The sequence below is a fragment of the Suillus fuscotomentosus genome (genome assembly GCF_016647785.1).
Source record: "Suillus fuscotomentosus strain FC203 chromosome Unknown F5891scaffold_51, whole genome shotgun sequence".
Taxonomy (NCBI): Eukaryota; Fungi; Basidiomycota; class Agaricomycetes; order Boletales; family Suillaceae; genus Suillus; species Suillus fuscotomentosus.
The window spans coordinates 12,180-32,243 of NW_024539563.1; the positions used below are offsets into that span (position 1 = coordinate 12,180).

At 48.5% G+C, this 20,064-nt stretch overlaps 7 protein-coding genes across 7 annotated transcripts; 4 read left to right on the plus strand and 3 right to left on the minus strand.

Moving 5' to 3' along the window:
* Nucleotides 1–65: 65 nt before the first annotated feature.
* Nucleotides 66–858, plus strand: F5891DRAFT_932725 (uncharacterized protein; the record flags this gene model as incomplete). Its single annotated transcript, XM_041373990.1, is given in 5 exon segments — nt 66–281; nt 316–427; nt 482–590; nt 607–634; nt 682–858. Coding segments are annotated over 5 exon segments (642 nt in total), but the record flags the coding sequence as incomplete, so codon positions are not given.
* A 752-nt stretch (nt 859–1,610) lies between these two features.
* On the plus strand, nt 1,611–1,772 carry F5891DRAFT_957986 (uncharacterized protein; the record flags this gene model as incomplete). The annotated part of the gene is made up of 1 exon (XM_041375526.1): nt 1,611–1,772. A coding segment is annotated over one exon (162 nt), but the record flags the coding sequence as incomplete, so codon positions are not given.
* A 1,180-nt stretch (nt 1,773–2,952) lies between these two features.
* Nucleotides 2,953–3,529, minus strand: F5891DRAFT_958036 (uncharacterized protein; the record flags this gene model as incomplete). The annotated part of the gene is made up of 2 exons (XM_041375531.1): nt 2,953–3,174; nt 3,260–3,529. Coding segments are annotated over 2 exons (492 nt in total), but the record flags the coding sequence as incomplete, so codon positions are not given.
* Nucleotides 3,530–11,973: 8,444 nt separating this feature from the next.
* F5891DRAFT_1051229 (uncharacterized protein) lies at nt 11,974–13,923 on the minus strand. The gene is made up of 4 exons (XM_041362482.1): nt 13,170–13,923; nt 13,020–13,114; nt 12,878–12,966; nt 11,974–12,824 (listed from the first exon to the last, which is right to left on the minus strand). Exons 1-4 carry the CDS (start codon nt 13,841–13,843, stop codon nt 12,408–12,410), a joined length of 1,275 nt encoding a protein of 424 aa, XP_041222416.1. The 5' UTR covers nt 13,844–13,923; the 3' UTR covers nt 11,974–12,407.
* Nucleotides 13,924–14,545: 622 nt separating this feature from the next.
* Nucleotides 14,546–16,062, minus strand: F5891DRAFT_1051241 (uncharacterized protein). The gene has a single exon (XM_041362483.1). It carries the CDS (start codon nt 15,613–15,615, stop codon nt 14,878–14,880), a length of 738 nt encoding a protein of 245 aa, XP_041222417.1. The 5' UTR covers nt 15,616–16,062; the 3' UTR covers nt 14,546–14,877.
* Nucleotides 16,063–16,103: 41 nt separating this feature from the next.
* Nucleotides 16,104–18,441, plus strand: F5891DRAFT_1051243 (uncharacterized protein). Its single transcript, XM_041362484.1, has one exon. It carries the CDS (start codon nt 16,558–16,560, stop codon nt 18,190–18,192), a length of 1,635 nt encoding a protein of 544 aa, XP_041222418.1. The 5' UTR covers nt 16,104–16,557; the 3' UTR covers nt 18,193–18,441.
* Nucleotides 18,442–18,645: 204 nt separating this feature from the next.
* On the plus strand, nt 18,646–20,062 carry F5891DRAFT_1192492 (oxidative stress survival, Svf1-like protein; the record flags this gene model as incomplete). Its single annotated transcript, XM_041367613.1, has 4 exons — nt 18,646–18,665; nt 18,713–18,907; nt 18,958–19,894; nt 19,949–20,062. The coding sequence occupies 4 exons, from the start codon at nt 18,646–18,648 to the stop codon at nt 20,060–20,062; spliced, it is 1,266 nt and encodes a 421-aa protein (XP_041222419.1).
* Nucleotides 20,063–20,064: the final 2 nt, after the last annotated feature.

A 20,064-nucleotide genomic window follows, 5' to 3' on the forward strand; every position in this document is an offset into this window, starting at 1 on the left:
CCATTGAGGACTCTGACTGGTTGACGTTGATCATCCCCCAACCTGTTGCAAAATGTTTTCTGCTCATTGGCCGCTGGACTCGCACATGTCCTGTGTTTGATATATTCAACAACAGGGTTGTAATGTTCAAGGATTCTTGGCGCATGTCATTAAAGGATGTTCTACCGGAAGGTGAGACTCACAAATTATTGAAGTCGCACAATGTTCGTAATGTCACATCATGCATCGCATTTAATGATGTGATCCACACTACTCCTGAGCAAAACACCCAGGACTGTCAAGTTTGGGAGCGCCAAATGGGCTTGCCCCAACAAGGCTGTCACTCCCCACATTCTTCACCGCCTGGTTCTCGATCTTGTAGGCGAGCAATTGACTGATTTTGAGAGTTCTCGTGAACTCGTCCAGTCTGTTCGTGACGCATTACTTGGTACATATTTACTTTGCACATATTACCTAATGTCCATACTCATTATCCACGCAGCCCACCAGGATGCATCTAAAAATGCAAAAATATTACATCAAGATCTCAGCGTCAGAAATATCGTTATCTACCGAGGGAGGGGCTTTCTCATCTATTGGGACTTAGCAAAGTTACTTATCATTCAGGGTCCTTGACAAACCACCTGCACGGTATGTTCATTTTCTAAACTCATATATTGTATTGATTTTGCCATCACCAAGGGAACCTGGCAGTTCATGTCTGCTCACCTCATTAAAAATAATTTTGCTGTCCATGCTGTCGAGGATGACCTCGAATCTGGTCTGTACGTCGTTCTGTGGACAGCCTTGAAGTACAGGGAGAGCTACATGAGCGTCATTGACCGGATGCAATTCATTTTGCAGATCTTTGACGCTGATCTGCTGGTGGGGACCGGAGGATCCGTGAAATCAGGTTGGCTTGTCGCTAGAACCTACTTTCCGCATGATATATTCATCGGCTGCAAACCACTCGACAATCTCATCAGTTGAACTAGCCCAGTTCTTCTCACATTGGTACTCCTCAGTTTCCCCTGAGGCACAGGAGTCACTTGTGTGATTGTGGCTCTCATTGCAGGAAAGTTTTGGACGAAGCTGGGTCTGTGCGCATGGCTGCACAGCAAAAGATGATAGATGTCGTGCAACGCTGCCTGTTGGAGTCTTCTGCTTACCAGAAGGAGATAGGTATGCAGGTCCTGCACACACACAAGGTCATCATCGATATCTACGAGAAGCACCTTGGCTCATCCGGATGGCCTGACAAAGACGTGGCCGTACTGCAAAAAATGCATCCGACCAACAAGCAAAGCGGACATCGTTTATACATCAAGTCACTATGCACCTCACAAGATGTGATGTCCGCACAGGTGCAAGTCACACCATCTGGCAAGAAGCATAGGCTGGATCCTGAAGATGACGTTGAGATCCTCAGTTTGATAGCTGGCCTAGATGACCTTGTGTCCTTCAATCAATGATATTTTCTAGTACTTTGTGAGCCTGTATTCATCTTATGCTTACACTTACAATACATATTATCAACTTGCAGCTTGTCTGGTAGAACACCTATATGCTGACAGGATGGGTGAGTCAAGCAACCAGTGGATATTCCAGAAAAGAAGGTTTATGAATTGTGAACTGCTGCATGCCAGGAACTGGCAACTCATCTGGTAGAATGCCTGTATGCTGATGGGATGGGTCAGCCAAGCAAGTGGTGGATGGCATTCCAGAAAAGAAGGTTCATGAACTGCTGCCCACTAGGAACTGACAATTCATCTGGTAGAACACCTGTATGCTGATGAGATGGGCCAGCCAAGCAAGTGGTGGATGGCATTCCAGAAAAGAATGTTCGTGAACTGCTACCCGCCAGGAACTGACAACTCGTTTGGTAGAACACCTGTACGTTGATGGGACGGCCAAGCCAAGCAAGTGATGGATGGCATTCCAGAAAAAAAAGTTCGTAAATCATAAGGGGTAGTTAATGATATCTAATCATTGTATCGCTTCCGTTCTCCCTTCTCCTTCTCTGGCTTTTCCTCCTACATCCCTAGATGTGCTTAGGCAACTGCACGGGTAAACCCCCAGGTGTCAGCGCTCATACCCACACCCACACCCAGAGGAATACCCATACCCTCAAAGTGGGTCTGGGTTTTTGCGTGGGTGGACGGGTAAATGACCCGCACAGTAACCCGCAAAGGGTATACCTGCGGGTTGCTGCAAATTCAAACAGTTCATGTACAAAATGTAGCTACTCTAATTTAATGGCATCCCACCCAATCTCCAGCTCCTGCTCCTCCTCACCTTCAACATCTGCAAGTGCTGCAACAGACATGACATCCTCTGTCTTCACTAGATTGAGCTTGCTCTAATATCCGAGGCACAGGAGTGCGCGGGTTGACTGAGCTGATAATTGAGAGCGAACATGTGAAAGGAGGAGATGCCCGCGACTAAAAAGACGTTCAACATCCACGGAAGTAGCTACCATAGTCAAATAGTTAGCTCCTTAATATGAAATAAATGTAAAAACAAAACATACCAGGTATACTAAGATAATCTAACGCCATGCGAGAAAGGCATGGATAAACAATACGACATTCATACCACCAAGCAAGGGGGTCCTCAACATGCTCGATGTCAGTGCCCAGGTACCTGTCAAGTTCGTTTACAGAGTGACTTGTCGGGGGTGCAAGTGCAGGGATATTGTCGAAGATGTTGCCCTGTGGATGTAGATAGGTTGTGAGTCAGCGAGTGCATCAAGACAGACAATAAAACTCACCGAAGAAACTTCTGCTGCTATACCATCGTCTGCCTCAGAGTCTGCATGTAAGGCTGCCAACATCGAGTCAGAGTATGAGCGCTCAAATGTCTCCCATACAAGCAGTTTCAATCCAAGTGTCTTCCCACTTCGCACATCTGAAATATGTGAGTTTGTGACGTGGGTGTAGAACTAAAAGTAAGAGGTCAGACAAATGACATAGATTAAGAAAGAAACTCACCCATGGCAATATGGTACACTTCTGATGTATCTGTCAGTTGGTAATAGCGATTCAATGTCTTTTTGGCGAGTCCTACAGCTACACGAATCGATGGAAGGAATGAAGCATTCAAGGAGTAAGTGGTCAGTTTCTTGTCGATTAGGTCCATTGCTGGGATAACAGTTGCCAAGTTTGGGGTTGAACACGAGAAGAACAGTGTTGCGTCCTTGAGGATCTAGAGCAAAGTGTCATGTAAGTGTTACTAATTAAGTAATATACAGTGTCACATATGGTTACATATGTGCACACACCTTCAAGACATCCCGTAATTGCTCTGCAATTACCCATTCGTGGTCTGTTAACTCAAGTTGTTGCAAGCCCAGGTCTCGTCGCTGGGTCACGGCATCAATCGCCTCTCGATGCCTCAGTGCATACTCGACCATGTCAAATGTCGAGTTCCAGTGTGTGGAAACATCCCGTGGGAGTGTCATAACCCTCATCTTCAAAGCTTCAAGAATTTCATGCCAGGCTGGGAGGAGTTTAACTGTCGAATGTATGATCTTGAATCCAAGTTTGCGAAGCTAGGTACTATGTCAATTTTCAAGGTATGTTTCATGATCTGAACTCCCACCTTTGTGAGTACTAACTTGATGGGATGCACACTATTCCTAAGGTTTTCCTGCTCGATATCTGTCAACAAAGAAACTTCATTGACCAAGCCATCCACGTCATCTTCATCATCAGCTATCGACTCTTCTGTGTCCTTGTCATTTGTGGATGCCTTGAATTCACGGAGCAAGGACTTTGCTACAAGATTGATGGTGTGCAAAAGCACTGTGTGTGCGATGCTTTTCCGCCAAAGTCGGGGAGTGCGGTACTGATTTCGTCGATCATTACTGTGTTATTCAATGTGTTGTCGCATGTAACAGCCAGGATCTTCATTGCAGTAAGTCTCATTGAATACATTGTGTTGATTGGACTAACTTTTTCTATGATTCCAAAATCATCTAGTATCTGTTCAAACGCTCCCACTAATTCCTTGCTGGTATGCAACTAACATGCTCAATATCAATCAAGTCAGGCCAAAGTAGGTCATCCTTACTTTTGGTATCTCAACAATATCTAACAGCAGACTCAGTGGCACTCCTTTATGTTCGAGGTGCACAGATACAGCGACCAAAGCCTGATGGTTTGTCGAAGTCCATCCATCTGTTGTGAAGTTGACTTTACCTTCATGTTCCTGCCAGTGAGTATATTAGATTCATGCTGCGCTATGTTTAAATGATGACCGTGCATTTGTGATTTTAGCTATGCACTGTCTTGTCCTGGCAAAGACCAACCGAACGTCACACGACACTGTAGCAGCCAAAGGTAAGTAATATTCAGGTCTTCCGGTCTTCATAAGAGACTGAAATCCCCTGTCCCTGACAATTTAGAACGGTCGTAGACTTTTGGTGACCCAACGAATGATTTCAGCCCTTATCGTGGCTATCTCAGCTCTCAATCCAGTTAGGAAAGATGGCAGCGTACTTTGTCTCAGTCCGTGTATGTTGGCGATGTGAGTATGTCACTTTCCCCTTGCCTTTTCGCTCAAATGACGTTGTGATTGACCCACTCCGTAGGATGCTACCAGCTATCTTAGTCCAAACCTCCTGGGCATCTTTGGCTTGGTCTGCATATTGCAGAACCTCATCACCCCAGCACAATTTGACGTGCTTTTGCATGTTACCAGTAGACCTCACATCCTTTTTGTCGAGGAATCGTCGAATTGTAGTTTTGCATCCTCAAGCACAGCACTTGAACTGATGTGCGCGACATCCATTGTGCTCAATGATACGTGGTTTGGGCTCGAAGAATGCGTATACAGGTGAGCACCACTCCTTCATTAGTCGAGCTATCATCTGATTAACAAATTGTTTTAATTGAAGATCATATTGCGTACTGAGCTCATCTTCAGCAGTTTCAATGTCCAGACTTGGATTGCAAGTCTCATTGGCATCATCGTCACTCTCATCATCATTGACCATGATCACATCATTATGCAGATCAGCCTCTTCCTCTTCGGTACAAACCACTGCTCGATGTCCCTGTACTGGTGTAGCTGCGGGACTCGGAGTAGCCATGACATTGTCTTCCATGTCATCCTTTGTGCGACCATGGTTCAGGATACTTTTAGCCTTCTTAAACTGGCTCGGTGCCGCATTTTCCCCATTCATGTCTTTCTTCCGTTTCTTAGTCGAGGGGCCATCAAGCTTCTCTTCAAGGGCTGCCTTCGCCTTGTCTGTGAGTTTGGTGACTCATTTTGCTGTTTTTGCAAATATGTTTGGCTGCATGATGTCTATGACTCACGGCTAGAGGATAGTGATACTGATATGCTTGCTATTGATTTTTTAACAACTGTACAGTACGAGTAGCCGATTTCCTGTTTAGGTAGAGAAATATAGTGATTTTGACGTGTCAACCCAAGCCGCGGGTATGGGTGAGGGTGCCTGAAACATGGACCCCCACCCACACCCTTGGAACACCCATACCCACCACCCACATGGGTTTCTGAAGCCCGTGCAGTTGCCTAGATGTGCTCTAAACCCAGAAGATGTTCCATCTCGTCCAACTCCCGCCATAACCTGAGCAGTGCTTCGCGCCTATCCTCTACCATCAATGCTAGGAGGCATTTGTCGCAACGCGACATTTGGATGGGGGAGTGGACAGGACGTGGCGCGTGCGGATGGGCTTGCATGTGTTCCATATTGTCTTGTATGATTTCCTGTGCGTAGTCCCATAGCACCTAGAAACATCGTAATTTACTAACGGGGATGGGCAGCAATGGACTTACTATCGCGGATGGCATTACTGTGAATGTTTCTTGACTGGGTTGGTCCCATATGTTTCCAGCGTGCTCGATGTTCCCATTGTGATCCTCCAGATCTTGCTCCATGTTCCCAGTGTGCTCCTCTATACCTCCAGCGTGCTCCTCTATACCTCCAGTGTGCTCCTCCATACCTCCTCCCTGATCCTGCATGTCATTTCCAGCTTGTTCCTCCCCATGAAAAGTCTATTGTAGAATTAGTGTATTCACTCAGGCGGTAGTCTATCTTACATGGTAGTTTTCATTAATATCAACTTCCTGCAGACGATGCATCAGTCCCCGCTATTGGACTAGACAAACGTCAGACCTCAGTCGTGGATAATGGACTGGATTACTAAGTACCTAGACAAATGTCAGACTATAGTAGTAGTGTTAGTGTCTAGGTAGTATACGAAGAAATAAGAGACATACCCTCAGTCGTGGATAACAGACTGAGGGAAAAGGAAAAAAGTGAGATGAAACATATAAATAATGGTTCGAATTCCTATGAGATACTCCGCCAAGCCACGTCGCGTTGTCACGTGCGTGTTTCATGCGTCAACACTCCTCCTCAACGCGATGCGTGCTCCTCCTCGAGTTCTTCACCATAGTCCCAAATAGTTCCGCAAACGACAGTGATCTTTCTTCGCCAATGCTTTCGTGAATATGTCGGCAATGTTTTCGTGAGTCCGGACATAATGGACTTTGAGCTGACGACGGTTCACGTGTTCTCGAATTGAGTGATATGCGATGTCAATATGCTTGACCTTCGCATGGTAAGACGCGTCCTCGGTGAGGACTATCGCGCCGTTGTTGTCGCACATCAAGGGAGAAGTGGAACTTTGAGGAAAACCGAGTTCGTTCAACAGCATACAGATCCATGCAATCTCTTTTCCGGCCTCGGATGCAGCAATGTACTCGGCCTCGCATGTGGATAGTGAAATGGTCTTTTGTTGACATGCGCTCCAGGTAACGGTCCCGCTGCCCAGTGAGCATGAGTATCCACTGACAGAACGACGAGTGTCGACGCAGCTCGCGAGATCGCTATCTGTGTAAGCCAGTAGCCGTATGACATGTTCCCCGCCGAGCACGAGACAAAGGGAGCGTGATCCTTTGAGATAACGCACCACCCGTTTGGCAGCCTCCCAATGTACTGGACCGTATGAGTCCAGAAATTTACAGAGTTGTTGGACAGCGTAGGAGATGTTCGGCCGTGTACCAATAGCAAGGTACATCAGCAAACCGACAAGTGATCGGTAGGGTGTGCGCGACATGAGTTCCCATTCCATATCGTTACGGGGGGAATGGTCGTGGCAGGACAAGCATAAGCCTGGTTCCATAGGAACGGAGCAAGGTACAGCGTCCTGAAGCCCGAATTGTTTGACGATCCGGTCGATAAGAGCGGTCTGCGAGAGGGAAATGGTCCGAGCTGGGTGATCGCGAGTGATGGCTATGCCAAGGCAGAAGTGAGCGTCCCCAAGTTCAGCTACCTGCCACTTCATGTGAAGCTGAGTTTTGAAGTCAGCGAGAGCGGCCTTAGAACTACTAACAGTGAAGAAGTCGTCAACGTGAACAGTGATGAGGAGAATACCGGCGGAAGAGCGCCGGTAATAAATGCAGTGTTCACTCTTGAGATGTCGGAATCCCCATGAAATCATTGCCTCATTGAGGGTCTTGTTCCATATGAGGCCACCCTGTTTCATCCCATAGAGGCCTTTCTGAAGCTCCCATACGTGATCTTCGAAGCCGGGTGCGATGGAGCCTTCTGGCTGTTCCATATCACAAACTTCGTCCGAATCTAGCAGCCCATATAGGAAAGCGGTCTTTATATCTAATTGCTCGATTTCCCAATCGAGGGCCGCGCCGAGGTGAGCGAGAATACAGAAAGATTCGAGTCGTGCCATAGGAGCTGAAGCCTTGGTGTAGTCCTGACCCCAGACTGCTGAATAACCCCGGCATACGTAGCGTGCTTTGAAACGAGCCGCCGCACCAGTTTGGTCGCGTTTGAGCTTAAATACAGGTCGGCCTTTCATCAGCTTACGACCAGCAGGTATGGAGGAGCGAGGTACGAGTGTGTAGACACCCAAGTCCTGCAAGGAGTTGAACTCCTCCTGCAGGGTGACAGTCCATTCACAAGTGTGTGGGGACGCCATAGCATTGGCGTAAGTTGCTGGATCATCGGAGTGTTCATGGTCAAAGTCGTCAGGCACTGCAGCAAATACTTCAGTGAGGTGGGAAAGTTCGGCCTCTAGCTCCTCGATGTCAGAGCCAGTGGACTCGGCGCTAAAAACATGATCAGACACAGTATCAAGAGCGCGAAGGTGTTCTGCGGCTGCGAGAGAAGCTAGGGCTGCCCGTTGAGCTGCTGGGACGTATGGTAGGCCCTCAATAGTACAGCGTTTTTCAGATGGGACAGGCGCGCGTGAGGAATGGCGTGGAGGGGTGTCGACATCTGCATCAATAGCATCAGAGACAGAGGCACGATAGGGAGTGCCGGTGGGGGATGGGGCAGGAACATGTTCTAAGGGTGTGTGTTCTAAGGGTGTGTGTTCTAAGGGTGTGCTGTGATCATTAAAAGATTCTATAAACGAAATGTGGAAAGAGATAAAAACTTTGTTGGAGGCGCGGTGATAGCACCTATAAGCCTTAGAATCCTGAGAATAGCCAATGAGGATGCACTCAGTAGAGTGGTCGAAAACTTTGGGATTGTGTCGATTCTGGATAAGCACGAATGCGCGACAACCAATTTCACGCAGGTGAGAGAGGTCGGGATTCTCACCGAACCAGGCCTCATAGGGTGTATGACCAGATTGAGACTTGACTGGCGTACAGTTGGTCAGGTAGCCCGTGGTCAAGACAAATTCATCCCAACGATTAGCAGGCACATTGCACGAGGTACACATTGCGCGCGCCTTACCCATGAGAGTGCGGTGTAAATGTTCGACACGGCCGTTTTGAGCCGAAGTGTAAGGCGCAGTGAATTGATGTTGGGTGCCACGCGTGAGGAGCCACTCACGCATGCCGGCTGATTTGAGTTTGCCATTGTCAGAACGGAAGATACCAACCCTCAAACCTGTCTCAACTTCTCGCCCGCGTTCCCAGGCTTGTAGAGCCGGGAAGGCATCACTTTTCGAGGCGAGGGGGATAGACCATGAATATGACGAGAAGTCGTCAATAATGTCCATTATGTATCTATGTCCCGGGACGGAGACAGAATCCGGATGCTCCATTAAGTCGACGTGTACAATGCCAAGCTTACGATCTGAACACTTCCCCTCCCTAACCTTCGGTATGCTCGTTTTCGTCTGTTTGCCGAGAATACAAGCGTCACAAACGGAAGGAAGTAATGACAGGTTAATGGGCATACCGGTAGCAAGGCCAGAGCGGGCGAGGTCATAAACGGTACAGTAGTTGGTGTGGCCAAGGCATTTGTGCCAGGTTTCTAATGTTGGCGTGTGGCTCGCAAGATACGCATGGTCAGCGGATAATTGTCCCCCGGAAAGCGCGTAGAGGCGCTGTGAGGTCAGAGTGCCTGTGAGCATCTGCGTGCCACTGCGGGCCTGAACCCAACACGAGGTAGCATCGAAAGATGCGGTACATCTATGGGCAGTGCACATAGCCGAGACGGACAAAAGGCGAACGGTCACATGAGGAATGAACAAGACGTTGTTGAGTGTCAGGTGAATACCTTTCGCAATGATCAAATGTATTGTGCCAACACCAACAGCTTGGATGGACGAGTTGCTGATGCCGCTGACGACGCGAGGAGGAACAGGGCGCAGAGTGTAGAAGTCTGATTCAACATTACTGATATGAACGGACACGCTGCTGTCCAAGTAAAATGGAACGATGGAGGGGTCGACAGGGGTACGCGCGCGCTGATTAGGCGCCTTATAAGTTAGACCGGCGAAGTCGACATGTTGGGAATGAGTGCGCCAGTCAACGCTCGCTTGCAGGTCAATTGTGGCAAGGAGCGCATCATATACGTCTTCCGGGAGTTCCTCAATGAAGGCAGAGGTGGGGGCATCATATGCGAGCCCTGCAAACTCCTGTGTAGGGGTAGGAGGTCCTGGCACTGAAGGGGCAGGAGCAGTAGCGACAAATATGGCCTCATGTGTCTCAGCATCTAGAAGGTAAGCGCGGCCGTTCATGTCATACCGTGGACCACCTGGTTTACCGGTGGAGGCACTTTTCGTCGGACATGAGGAGGTTGTGGGTGTCCTGCCAGAATTGCTGCCAGCACGTGCAGCACAACGGCGTGCGATGACCTTGTCTTTCTTGCCTTCCATGGCGCCCCCCTTACCATAGCAGTCTTTGGCTGAATGCCACCAGCCCCCGCAGGTAGTGCAGCAATTGGTGTGGGAAGACTGACCACAGTCAGCGCAAGCTGTCTGGTTGGTTGGGTGACCACAGTTTGGTTTTCCTTTATTGGACACGACCATGGCGACATCCCCGGAACCCTTTCCCTTGTCGTTGTTGACGAGCTGTTGTTCCAGTTCAAGATGGGAGCGGATATGGGTGGGACCATATGGAGCAGATGGCAAGCTGATAGTGATGGCGTCGGCTATGTGGTTTCGTACGTGAGGGAGGTCCTCGCCCATGGCGTTGAGCATTAGGATAGTTAAGAAATCTTCCTCCTTAGGGATGCCAATGGCATATATGCGCCTGGCAAGGTCGGTGAGCTGAGTGCTAGTAAGCACGAAACGCTCAGAGCGTCGGTAGCGCAATGCGAAAGCCTGTTGGATGAGTAGTATCTGCGCGATAGGTCCTACTTGCTCATGACGGGACTTGAGAGCCCCCCATGCAATGTGTGCATTGACAAAGGGGAGTAAGAAGTCCTGATCTTCCGAGCAGGAGCGAGTGCTCAACGCTGCGACAATGCAGAGGTTGTTGAGGTCCCAAGTGCTAGCACCCTCGGGGTCCAAGGTTTCGTCCGGACGTGTCACAACACCAAGAAGGTAACCCCCCCCATGCTTAAGGAGCAGGTAGTTGCGCATTTTGGTGGACCATGTCCCCCAGTTATTCTGGCCTCGGTCGAGAAGTTCAATCTTCTCTAGGTCCGTATGACTTAATGTGATGGCTGCTATCTTAGAGTTCGTAGCGGACATGGTGGAAGTGGTAGTCACGGCTTGGGGCAGTGAAAGCGTAGGAGGAGTCGTGAACTTGGAAGTAGAGGGGGTGGATATGGCCGCTCTGGGGGTATTGCTATGGGTATTGGTACTGTTTGAACGCAGATGTTGCTTTACCATACTGGATGATGATAAGAAGGAAAGGAGCAAAGAGAAGAATGCGAGCAATCCCTGTTATTTAAGGGGTGCCCACGTCTATCAGCGAGGTACTTCTTGCTTGAAAGGGAAATATAACGATGTTTGATGACGTCGGTCAACGGATGATCGTTTCGATGACATCAATCTCTAACTCTACACGCCGGCGGCGTGAATGTGGTGATAGATGCCCTATTGGGGCGACGTTGCCTAGAAGATTTCTGCTCGCTCGTTTTACGAGTGAGCAGGGCTCATAACCTACTGGACTAGACAAACATCAGACCTCAGTCATGGATAACGGACTGGATTACTAAGTACCTAGACAAATGTCAGACTATAGTAGTAGTGTTAGTGTCTAGGTAGTATACGAAGAAATAAGAGACATACCCTCAGTCATGGATAATGGACTGAGGGAAAAGGAAACAAGCGAGATGAAACATATAAATAATGGTTCGAATTCCTATGAGATACTCCGCCAAGCCGTGTCGCGTTGTCACGTGCGTGTTTCACGCGCCAACACCCGCATGTCATCAGGCTACCGACAACTTACATCATTTGCGTTAAGCTCAGCCATTGTTGTTGATTGAAGTAGAATTAACATCTGAAGATGAACGTGTTCAATAATTAACGCGTTCAGTTTCAATGAACAGGTCTTCGAAGTCACGTGTCACATATATTCAAACATAAACTATTTATGAATGTGCGACTAATACCTGATGAATGCCCAGCGAGCGCCCAATGAATGCCCATTATATTCTCCCGCTGCTTAAACTTTGCATTTTCTCAATCTCATTTAAGCGTAGGGGAAATTCAAAATTTCCCGGAGTGGCCAAACGCCCGTTATTACATAATATTTTACGGAACATTTTTCTGCACCTCGAAATTTCGAATTTATCTTCCCACGAAATAGGATTGTAGAAGTTTATATTTTTCGGAAGGAAAAAATTTCGAGTATAAAATACACGTCAAATTGGTGTCGAAATAGGTTATTTGCTTTGTCATTTTTTCCGTCAGTCGAAATTTGCCATTATCCCAGTGATACAATTCAAAGTACGAATGCCTAACTTGACATTCTCATTTCAATTAAAATCTTACCCTAAGCAAAACTCAGAAACCGCCGGTGTGTCAGGCTGCTGACTCATGGTGCACCAAGGTCAAACACATAGGAAACCTTTCACCCACCCCACATTTTTCTTCATTTGTCACGAATGGCGTTGAAAAAGGGTTTGTTACTATCCGGGTCTGTAATAATGACTCGTTTTGATCACACCACGCAAAGATCACAAGGACTCAAATACAATAAATGTCCTTGACGATTTATCTCGCATCTACTCCGAGTCATCTATCTCACTAGATAGCTTGAATGAAAAGCTGGTAAGGCTCCGAACGTTCCATACGGGCCTTACCACTGCGACGTTCTGCCTTACGAGCGCGTTTCTCCTGGCGTCTCTCAGTCCTAGCCTCCCTCCTTGCGGCACGGCGTTGTCTTTTATCAAACTTGTGGGATGCAGACGACCCGAATCCATGCTTATTGCGACTCCTGTCATCCTCGGAATCTGATGAGGAAGACGAAGAAGAAGACGAGGAAGATGAAGAAGAAGACGAGGAAGACGAAGAAGAAGACGAGGAACTCGAGGCTCGGCGACGGAGGCCATTTGCCGTCCGGAGTTGGTTATAATCACCAAGCGGGGCCGCTCCCTCACGGCCGCTCAAGCGTTCTGACCCTTGGCAGAGAACGGCCTCCATTCTGCGAGGTCCGAAGAAGTACTGAAAAAAAGATGGTGAATAGTCTGATGGTGTTTCGCAGGACTTATACTGACTTGGTTCCAGTTATCAACGACGTCTCCTGCCGCATTGCGATTATTCGCTTTCATTCGTTTCTCGATGGCTCCAGTCATGAAGAACCCGCCTAGGAGTGCAGACATAGGATCATTTTCTACAATGGCTTGTTGCACTACGTACCAATAAGACTGGCGCCTGTTATAAGGGGTATGGCATTCGATTTGATGCGTTGTCCCGCAGATAACGAACCTGCTTTCTTGATGTCTGCCAGGAATCTAAAAACCTTTTAGATCAATCCAAATGGGACGGCCTGATGAAAAGTCTACGGACCGTTTCCAACCCTCCTCCGAGATATCATGCGTCACAAATGGGTGAACACATAGTTGGCATGGGGGAGCTACCTCAGGGAAGCCTTTGCTCAGGTCCGTTTGGTTTGAGATGAGACACAGGGGAGGGAACTGGTCGTAACGCAGATGCTGAGGCGGCTGACGTTGCCACATTGGCGGAGGACCCGTGCTACCAAAGAATGAAGCCATGGACAACCCTCTACTCTCGCCATTTGAGGAAGGTACGCGATCTTGTGGCACAGCGCCTGGAGTCTGATTGTATGGGCTAAGACTGTTGTTTGGCTGGTATACAGGGTAATTTGATGATCCTGCCCTGTTATGGTCATATGGATCCCTAGCTCCTGAGGAAGCCCCCTGGTATGCTGGGTATTCCCCGCCTTTTCGGTCGTAATGACCAGTTGCTGGTGGTGCCTGATCTCCCTGATATCCTGGAGGAAGGTGGGATACTGATCCCGGAGACCCCTGGTATGTTTGCGGCTGAGGGTTGTACTCTTGATACGTGCTATCACGCGGAGCATAAGATGCCTCCTGGGTGTATGCAGGAGGTGGGCCTAAAGGTACCTGGTATTGGTTCTGTTGCTGCTGAGGAGCCGGGACAGGGGGCTCCAGATAGGTTGCGTACGGATTGTTAGATTTTTCATCGGGATAGTGACTCATGGCAGAAATGATGTGGGGATGATTGCCGCATAGACCACTCGTGGTGATTTTATATGCACGATGGCTACGTTACATCGCCTATCATAGTAATTACATGATGGCCTTTCGAGGGCTGTACAAAAATAGCCTCGACTGCGGAACGAAGCGCACTCGGCAGGCTGTAGCGCCGTCACAGCATATGATCAATAGCGAGATTAACGATCCTATACAGAGTGTGCCAGCAGTACTACCTAGCACTGCCATTTCCGCAGCTCGGAGTGACACATGTGCGAAGCTTACACCACCACTAGTGCACTCTTTTCATCTTGCGGACTCGGATTACAATCTATGCCATCGCGTCCCACGGAAGTACTCGCGCATCTCACGGCCAATCACATCTTGGTTCTCCCCTTGATCCGAACATAGTTACAATGTTTCAGACACGCACTAATAACCTGAAGTAGAAATCCAAGTTTGATTCGCTCCAAAACTAAAGCAAAGGCGTAAAATCGAATCTGGCATATCGATTTGGAACTAGCTGGAAAATATCACTACAATCCGGTCAAACTTAGTAGTGATCCTCATCGTGAGGACAACATATTGCGATAAAGCAAGTAGGGCGTGGCGTGGCGTGACAGGTATGGTCGGAAGCGAGGTGGCAAATTCTGCTCCTATGGACGTAATCGACGTGGTATTGACGAAACGACGTTAAGCATGAGGGGAATGATATGCATGAGAGTAAGTAGCAAAAAAGTAGGAATATCGCGCGTGTACAAGTCTTCTATCACGATGAGTGAATTCGTGAAATGTGGATGATTTAGTAGATGTGATATGCAACAATAGATGTTGATGATAGATTGTTACATCTAGGACTGGCTAAGCTTGAAGATCCAATGGAAATAATAAAACACGTACCAAAGTGCTGATAGCTATGTCCTCCGCCAGGACCTCAAGAACCCAAGAAAAAGCGTAAAACCCAATTCAAAACTGATGTCAAATCCGTCACAAAGTTCAGTGAAAAAAGAATCATCACCTACGTCGACCGGCGACTATTCTTAAAACCTCGCCGACAGACGAGTTTTGTACATTGCCCCGATTTGGCGCATTCCCTGGCCGCAGCTGATAGGACGATATTCAGTAAGCAAATGTGCCCCTGATGATGTATGCGAGTGAAGACCGACGTCAAGTTTGTTATGGCCACCATTGGGCCCATGACCAGAGACTGGTCCACCCGCAACCGGTACTTCTGGCGCACGACCGCCACATGTTATCAACTCATTTTGATTGCCTGTTCCCCCATTTGGATCCATCCTAGAGCCAGAAGCATACACGGCATATGCTGAAGGCTGACGACGGCGCACAGTGATTTCCGGTTCAGACGCGGAATAGGCGTCTGCCTCGGTAAACCCCACACCGCCAGGAGGAAGCCTCCGGCCGCGTGTTTGGGTGTCGCTAAAGTCGCTTTGTTGACTTTCTGCAGAGACCTGGCGTTGCAGGCTCAGGCTCCAGAAACTACGTTTATTCGCTAGGCTAGGCGGAACGGGTGGTTCTCGCGCAGCCACCGATCGCAACTTCGGATGGGTCCTGACTTTCCTGGGGGGAGGGGGAGTGAGAGGGAAAGATTTTGTGACTTGTGCAGGCCACAAAGGCCAGATGGAGTTGGATGGAGATGTGATTGTAATTGATGAAGAAAGTGGTAAATATGGATCGCTTGATGTACCTTGAGTGGGAGGGAAGGGGTATTCATAGCGCTGTGTCCCAAAATCAAAGGGAGTCCCAGTAACCTGAAGCATCCCAGACGAATGTCAGGATCGTGCAGTTCCTCGAGAACACATATATTAATCGAGAACAACGAGAACAGGGTTTAGGTGATTATGACCGCCACTCCACTACACGTGTCTTGGATCAATAGAAACTTACCTCCCCGGAGGAGCTAGATGATAAACTGAATCCAGAGTCCGAGTGAGACGCCTCAGATGGAGAAACCTGGGGAGGAGGAGCTGGGGCATGTTCCTCGTGGACGATCTGGTCTGGAGAAGGAGGCAGCGAGGACGCCTCTTCCGCATATTGGTTCACCTGGGACTGCACTGAAGCTATCCGTGTGTCACTTAAGTGTGACATTCAGTAGTCCCTTGCAAATTTGAATGTCGAGTCTCGACAGAGGAAGAAGAAGACGGAGAACCCGTCTCAAAGCAAGTCAGCGGACCATTTACATTTCCTGCAAACGCTGGCGGAACGTGTGCGGGGAATGTGACGCTGTGCGTGGGCCACGATCTTGCCTTCATCCGTCACGTCACTCTCTAGAAATTTCCGGGTCACTCACTTCTTTGTCCAGACCTTCGTTGGCTGCAGCAAAGTTTCATCGTAAACGGCGTTACTACGAGTCCGACGTGCCACGTACAAGGGGGTCTGAACCATTATTTCAGAAAAAGGATATCAACAATTGCAGAAAAATATGTTGAATAGCCAAGTGAATGATAATTTGATACACGACAACCTGAACAGTATCTACTTTGGAGGTTTCGGGTGATTAACTACTTGTGACTCGGTGATGTCTTGAATTTCGTTACGTTTACAGAACGTGTATTCGGTTGCTAATACGTGGCTGACTAGGAGCATGATGTAAAAGCCAGCCTCTCCTGGAACCGCGGCTCAAAGCGATCAAGCTTGGATCGAGGGTGGCATTTATATCATTTCACAACAAACTATTACTGTCCTTACCTTGAAAACAAATCATGCCTGTACGTCGGGTCGACCCACCTCCGCAGCCTCCAGGTCTCTTCTTACGTTTCTGGCTTTTCTTCGTCAAACTCGCCCACTCATTCACAGGCATGTTCAAGTCAAAGGGACCTTCTACAACGCTGCCAACGCCAGTGACAGCGGGAAGTCAGCCTGCCCGTCTCAAACCGCCTGTTCCCAGACGACTCGAGCTAGTAGATCTCAAGCTATCTAACAGGCACACTCCTCAGCGAAGCTCCCAGAAAAAAGGGCTCTCAAGTCAGTCTCCGGCAATGCACACTATGGCAGAAGAAATCCATCAAGGCACCCTCTATCGTGATGGTATCGGTAATCAGAATGAAGACTTGCGAACCAAGAAACATGCAACCTCCTCGTTTCCCGGTTTCATCGCACGAACAGTTTCCCCTGGCTGTGTAGCTGAAGGTAGCACTCTTCGTACACCAACTTCGCTCCGCAGTTTTGCCCAGCCTTTAGATCGGGACTTGTGCAACAGCATCACGCCTGGCGTAGCTGAGATATGGAGTCCAACTTTGGTATCGAGCAGCCCTCTTCCGCCCCGAAGGCTCTCATCGCGTATCGCTTCCATCACAAATGGATCGGTTCTAGGCTCAAGCCCAGCGGGACCTCATTTAGCCAAAATACCTCGTTTAACTGGCACTCGTCTTCGTATCTCTTCGTCGGCGAGACTCACTCAAGTGAACGCATCTGAGTCGGTTCATAGCGTCAGCGCATCCCCGTTCGCAATTCGACGTGGGTTCTCAGGAGCATCTGTGGGGATACCTGACCCCTCGATCCGTCTTGAATCCCCTTGGAGCCCCTCGGACAAGACGCTACCTCATGATGTATGGATGAATTCAGAAGGTGTCCTAGCCAACGTTCGAGGCACTGTTTCCGTCTCATTCGATGCTACGAAATTTTTCCAAGACGATGTTGTAGCCCTCCAACACGAGCCTTACACGACGCTTCCGTGTGCTCCTTCTTCTCGGTTCTCGGACGACGGAGACGACTTTATATCCGTGTATTCAAATATCTTCGACCTCCCGGAAGAAGAGAAATATGAAGAAGGATCCAGCAAAGGTACATCTCAAGGTGACTCCTTCGATGTTAATGGTGCAGACAAGGGCTCTCCTCCCGGCGGAGCAGCAGGCGTTTTGGTTGCGACAACTCCTGTCGATGACTCCGCTGTTATCAAGTATGATGCTGCCCGGAATTCTACTGAGGATGCTGAGGTCGAGGACTTGGACAAGTGTGACACATCATCAGAGCTTGAAGGAGGTTTCTTCTATGTCATCTCCCAGTCAAAGCTTGATCTGACCTCGGATGACCACACGTCTGGTCTCGCCTACATGCCTTCCTCGAAGCACCGAGAAGCACATTCAGCCTGCGTTGCGTCTGAGCCTATTGACCACCCCGATCGCGCCACCAAACGTTTCTCAGTTCCATGTCTCCATTCCATCCGGGAATTTGATCAGAGCTCACTTCGCGCATCAACATCAGATTCTTCCCCTTCGAAACATTTCACTGCCGCAGAAAGCAGGAGCTTGAGAGCACTCGCTGACATTATATCTCTACTGGATTTTACTGCGATGGAGGCTGCGGAGACTACTGGCGTTCCTGAGATCTGTGGGTAAATCTTACTTGGTACGGGCCGATTGATGACACCTGTTCTACTGTATGATTCCATTCTTTTTACTCTATTCGACTCGATTATTCTGAATTCTGAAACGTTGTGGGCGAGAGCTTTTTCATAAAACCTGGTCAAGTTAACATCTGACCAATCTAGAAGCTTTTAGCTGCGCCGGCGCCTCCTTTTCCTTCAGACATGCATCGAGTTCTGTGAAAAGGTGCTGCGTATAAAAACAATTTATAGCTCGCGACTGGACGTTTAATGTGACAATCATCGTCTGGCTTGAATCAAGTCCGTAGTTGATGCAGGGACTTGCATACACTAAATGATAATCTTATAGGCGCAATGAGATAACACCCAAAAAGGAATTCTGAACTCCGACATACTAGTGGAGCATTACGTTTGATTTGGATTTCTGGAAGGCTGCGGCAGTCTTTCCTTCATCCCACCTCAAAACATGTTCTCCTCTTTATTTTCGTGAGTTGGATGTTTAGTCTGTGATTTTAGTCTAAGGGATTTCGTAGAACTGCACCCCCTGTCGATCCGAAGGCCCAGAACTTATTCCCTGTCTCGGAAAGTTCAGATCTCCTCGGGGGGCTGGAGGCGAAGGATCTTGAGTGGACATGTGCAGGAGGCTTTACAGCAGAGACTCAGATTTTTTATCAGTTCTTACAGGATGGAACGATGTTGATGTGTCAAGTGATTCACTCGTCAATCGGGTGAGCTTTTGTTCGTTTGCGCTTGTTCGATTTGACTGATTATTCGGCAGTTTGTGGTATCCTACTATTCAGTTCACATGCAAGATCTATAACCCCACGACGAAAGAAACGATTTGGCGTTCTGTCAATGTTACAAACTTTACAACCGCTCCACCTGGTCTCGACAAGAGATCTAGCAAGGCAGATCAATTCTCCATCACCCACAAGCCTTCCTCGGATGATTCACATGCTGAAATGTACACCATTCGCGCAAACCTCTCAGACAACTTGCAGATATCACTCGATGTCTCACGTCCCTCTGCTGTACCCGGGTTCAAGATTGGCAAGGGGCCAAAAGGGGGATACTCGTACTTTGGGTCAGATCAACAGAAACCAGATGGCTACGTCGTCCATCGCTTCTGGCCTCGTACTAAAGCCAGCGGTCACATCATCCACAATGGCCGTGCAATCGTTGCTGAGGGCCACGGCATGCTCGTTCATGCTATCCAAGGCATGCGTCCCGACTTACTTGCATCGCGATGGAATTTCGCGCACTTCCAAAGCGACGCCCATGACGGTGTATCTGCAATCCAAATGGAATTCAAAACTTTGGACACTCATGGTCGCCATGGACCTGGCTCTGGCGGAGTCGTAGTCAACGTTGGTTCATTAGTGCTTGGTGGGAAGCTAGCTGCGGTCACAGCAGAGACTAAATGGGCAGGCGAAGGACAGTCTATGAAAGCTGTGATGTCGCGTGCCCATCACCTCAACCCTGTCCATGATCCGGATACTGGCTACATGCAGCCTACTGCGGTTGAGTTCCGATGGGCAGGCCCATCCCTGCTGCCTGGTGTGGATGGTTCTGTCAATGCATCTGTGCATCTTGATGTCGGCAGTCCATCTTCACCTAAGGGTTTAATTGAGAAGGTGGACTTCCTTGCAGAGATCCCGTATGTGATCAAGACAATGGTCAGTTACGTTGCAGGCACAAAGCCATATATTTATCAGGTAATTGGGAGGTGTTGTATTCAACTTATCCGGTAGCTAACAGCGATCTGATAGTGGCAAGACAAGGCCAAGCTTGTTGTGCGTGGTCCAGATGCAATTATTCCCGGGCTTTCCGAAGGATTAGATGTAGAAGGGTTGCTATACACAGAAGCCTCGTTCATATCTTAGAT

Excerpts from the sequence above, each read along its gene's own strand:
- F5891DRAFT_1051229 (XM_041362482.1), bottom strand. The coding sequence starts at position 13,843 with ATGAGTCACTATCCCGATGAAAAATCTAACAATCCGTACGCAACCTAT. Across the intron at positions 12,967-13,019 it reads AACAGGCGCCAGTCTTATTG|GCGGGTTCTTCATGACTGGA; the intron begins GTACGTAGTGCA and ends CTGCACTCCTAG. Across the intron at positions 12,825-12,877 it reads TCGTTGATAACTGGAACCAA|TACTTCTTCGGACCTCGCAG; the intron begins GTCAGTATAAGT and ends TCTTTTTTTCAG.
- F5891DRAFT_1051241 (XM_041362483.1), bottom strand. The coding sequence starts at position 15,615 with ATGCTTCAGGTTACTGGGACTCCCTTTGATTTTGGGACACAGCGCTAT.
- F5891DRAFT_1051243 (XM_041362484.1), top strand. The coding sequence starts at position 16,558 with ATGCCTGTACGTCGGGTCGACCCACCTCCGCAGCCTCCAGGTCTCTTC.